We start from the raw sequence: 3887 nt of genomic DNA on the forward strand, positions 1-3887 counted from the left end.
GCAGCCACCTTTGTTGAAAAAGAGATGAGTTTGGCAGCCACCATTGATGACAAAGGAGCAAGAGGAGCTGCCATTGATGCCTATAAAAGAGGCATGATCTTAAAGAGCAAAGTGTGAGAGTTGTGAGACATGTAGAGAGAAGAAGAGAGAAAGAAAGAGAAGGGCTGCCATCAGCAGCCCTGCTGCCACCAGCAGCTGCTGCCCTATGTAGCCATGAGAGATGGGAGTTGAGTGGATGTGATCCTCCTCCATGTATTGTATTCTTTCTCTATCTCTAAATAAAATGAACCTCTCCCGTGGATGTAGGCAATTTGCCGAACCACGTTAAATATTGTGTCTCAGTGTGCTTACCCCTCCGATGAGCAATGATCAGTACATCACCGGTCCCGGATTCCGCCCCATCAAAGGACTATATAGCATGTCAAAGCTTGACAAATACGGAGTTCAATGGCATTAGCCGGAATATTTACTGCTACATGACAACGGACTATATAGCATGTCAAAGCTTGACAAATACGGAGTTCAATGGCATGGACTTGAACGTTAAAAGAGCAAATTCCAAACGTCAGATATATCAAAAGGAGCTTGACTGTTACATGTTATGTGAGTGTTCATACGAAGCGAAGAAAACAGCAGAACGGAGCTGCGTAGCATTATCTATTTGAGGGCATTGAAACTCTTCAGCAAGCATCTACGATGTGAACTAAATCCATCATCACCCAAAAGTTTATGATCTTACGCACCGTCATGGAGTCTCAAAGCTAACAAATATGTAATGGTGAACATTCAATTGTAATATAGTAATTTACTGGGAAACAATCCTAATATTCACTTCTAGAGTTAGATGATCCATGTCATAACAGGGCATTTATGGGACTTGGGTTTTCACACGAATAAAATTAAGATAAAATGCACAGAAAAATGTTTAACGAGCAGGATTTCTTTCGGGACAACCCGAAATAAAACAATATGCCAACAGCACTCATAAGTTCTTGTCTCAAGCAAATTAATGAGATTAAAAATCCAGGAAATTCTAAATTCAAGTGAAAAAACTACTGCTATCAGATTAACAAGAGGGATTTTTGTTTAAGGTTGACACCCAATTCTGAAAACTTCCATCTACCTCTGGCTTCAAGACTATAGAGAGATTGACGGAGGCCCTTGGCTCGAGCGATAAGCCTAAAGTTTCCCTTGCTCCTGTCTCCGAGCAGTTCTCGCCACATTCAACCACAAATCTCCTCAGCATGGGAGCCTTTCTTATGAGATGTTTAGCAAAAACGATCTCCTCCTCTTTCCCACAGAATCCTTTTATCTTCACCAACTTCAGGCTATGTGTGATGCTATCATGCAGCTCCCTTTTCTCCCAGAACATGAATGTAGGATATGGTAGTTCCCAGTCGGAAGGCCCCGTATTGTTGGGCTTATGAAAAAGAAACAAAAGATTCGTCGAAGTAAGGACAAGTGTGTGTGTGTGTGTTCTCCAGTAACCAAAAAAACGAAGAACAAAAAAAGAACATTAGAAAATCCTACTTACTGGAATGCTGATACAGAGTTTCTGCAAATGGGTGCATAGTCTGAAGATGTGATCTAAGATGTGTTGTTCCATTTGACTGTCCAAAGCTAAACTGATAGATAGAGTATGCAACTGCCCAAATGGATTGGAGCAGTTCACAAAACCATTATTAGGCTTTTGCTGCTGCTTGAAATGAACAGAAAGAATAAGAAAGAAAAAAAAAAAAAACATTATTCTTCTCATCATCCACGAACCATATATTTAAAACTTAAAGTTCAAATTAATTAATCAATGAAGTTGAACCTGGAAAACTTACCAAGAGGCCACAGCAACGCTCAAGAAGATCTATGATCCTGGAATAGATTTGTGTGCTTTTTTGGAGTCGACCACCATCAGAACAAAAGCCAAACTCCAAGAGAGTTGGAGTATTGATTTTCATATTTACCGAGCACGAAACTGAATTAAGCACCAGAATGCTGAGGCCCTCGGCCTCGATATCAACTCCTTCCAAATCCAAGTCGTTAAGTTTCAAAGACTTGAGCTTCTTATCATGGATCTCTATCTTTTTTAAGCCAGTGCAAGAACAAAGACACAAATCCTCCAAGAACATGCAATTTAAAATAACCCGAGAGAGGGTTTTATCATCAAGATTCACCGAATCGAGCCTTAAGGTGACAAGATTACGGCAGCTTTCAAAAGGAGAAGCATCTTTAAGCCTATATCCCTTCAATTCCAAAACATGTAGGGTTCTACAGAAAAATATACCTGGAGGTAAATTGCACTGAAACCTATCGGATACGAAGAGTTTTTCGCACACGAGGGAGAGTTCTTCGATGAGCTTCTTCTCTTTAAGGTTTTTGATCAATCTTTCAACGAGACCAGATTTAAGATTATCTTCTATGTGAGAAATACTGCAAAATACAAGTTTGGTTTCATGAGAATCAATGACCCTTTCAACTAAACCTGTGGCTCGTGAAATCTCGTCATATAGCCTCTTTCTGTCATAGTTTCTGAAACTCGCACCCCTCTCGTAAATATCTATGCGGGATTTGGTCAGAAAGTTTGTATCAAAGTGAAGGCAGGACGAAGATTTCCATATGTTTTTCCATCTTCTTGACAAGATGCTTGTTCGTATGCTTTCTGAGATACCTAGATGTGAGATAATCCGAGATAAAAGTGCGTCAGGAAGGCTGCTAATTTGATCAACGCCTTCAACATCCATCTCCATGGCTGACAAGCAAATTATACAAAGAAAAACCCTAAGTATATGGATTCGATATTTTGAGGATGAATTTAAAAGAGTAATGAAGGGATGATAAATACTACGAGAGGTAGAATTTTACTGAACTTCTACTATTCTTTATTATGACTTTGGAGATTTATGAGTCCAACCAGTACCAGAGTCATAACATGAGCAAAACTCCAAGAGGTAATTTTTTTTTATCTAGCTGTTAATTAAATATTGGCACATGTATGCTCACGCCATGGAATTTTCACTAATAAATAATATGGTCCCAAAATGTTTTTGAAAACTTTATTTTGGTCCTTACATTTTATTCTATCATAAAAAAAAATCTTATTACATGTCAAATCGTAAACTGCTCAAAATAAGTCAAATAATTTTAATGGGTTTATAGATAGAGTTGAGTAAATTTAAATAATATACTCTTTTAAATTTAAATTTTTTATTACATGTCCTCTTTCTCCTCCAGCTGACGACGGCCAACTTCCTCACTAGTCCAACTTCAGTCAACGATAGCAGCTAGCTCCAGCCAAAGAAGACCGACGACATCCTCTTCTCTTCCAGCGACATTGATGATGGTAGCCCAGCCTCTCCTCATTGTGAGTCCAAAAAATATGCCAACTGGTTGACTTGTCATTCAATAGATTTTGGTTAATTCTTTCTATTTTGAATGACTTGAATTGCTTTAGATGCATCACAGATTAGTTTTTTTAAGTTTCCCCATTTGTCTTTCTTGTTTTTTAGAATAGTAAGGGTATACATATGGTTCTCTAAGCACTGAGAATGGAATGGAAATAGGATTTCTTTCCAATTCCAAGTGGAATTTCTTCTTTTAAACATATACATAAGTTTAATATTATTCATAAAAAAATCAACCGGTTAATTTGCGACATGAGTTATTGATGTGTATTTATAAATTTTAAAATTTTAGGTAGATTACTATATTGGATAGGTGCTGGTGAATTTTATTTTTTAAAATTAGAATATAGTGATAATGTTATTATTTTTCCTCATCAAATTTGTTTAGATAAGGAAAAGAAGGTTAGTAAAGATAAAGACAAATATGAGCGCTATTGGTTTTTCTAGCAATGCTTTTAATGAGCATGAGTAGGTAGTGTCTTTAGGTGTCGA

At 37.4% G+C, this 3887-nt stretch overlaps 1 protein-coding gene across 1 annotated transcript; it reads right to left on the reverse strand.

Moving 5' to 3' along the window:
- Positions 1-592: 592 nt before the first annotated feature.
- LOC118043684 (F-box protein At1g80960) lies at positions 593-2741 on the reverse strand. The gene is made up of 4 exons (XM_035051719.1): positions 1830-2741; positions 1535-1645; positions 1124-1420; positions 593-691 (listed from the first exon to the last, which is right to left on the reverse strand). The coding sequence occupies exons 1-4, from the start codon at positions 2739-2741 to the stop codon at positions 593-595; spliced, it is 1419 nt and encodes a 472-aa protein (XP_034907610.1).
- Between the last annotated feature and the right edge of the window lie 1146 nt (positions 2742-3887).

This window comes from Populus alba, chromosome 11, assembly GCF_005239225.2.
Source record: "Populus alba chromosome 11, ASM523922v2, whole genome shotgun sequence".
In the NCBI taxonomy this organism is placed as follows: Eukaryota; Viridiplantae; Streptophyta; class Magnoliopsida; order Malpighiales; family Salicaceae; genus Populus; species Populus alba.

Bases quoted from the DNA above. Each gene is read 5' to 3' on its own strand.
- LOC118043684 (XM_035051719.1), bottom strand. From the start codon at position 2,741: ATGGAGATGGATGTTGAAGGCGTTGATCAAATTAGCAGCCTTCCTGAC. The intron at 1,646-1,829 runs GTAAGTTTTCCA...CCATTTGGGCAG, and splicing joins AGCGTTGCTGTGGCCTCTTG to TTGCATACTCTATCTATCAG. The intron at 692-1,123 runs GTAGATGGAAGT...TTCACATCGTAG, and splicing joins CTATAGTCTTGAAGCCAGAG to ATGCTTGCTGAAGAGTTTCA.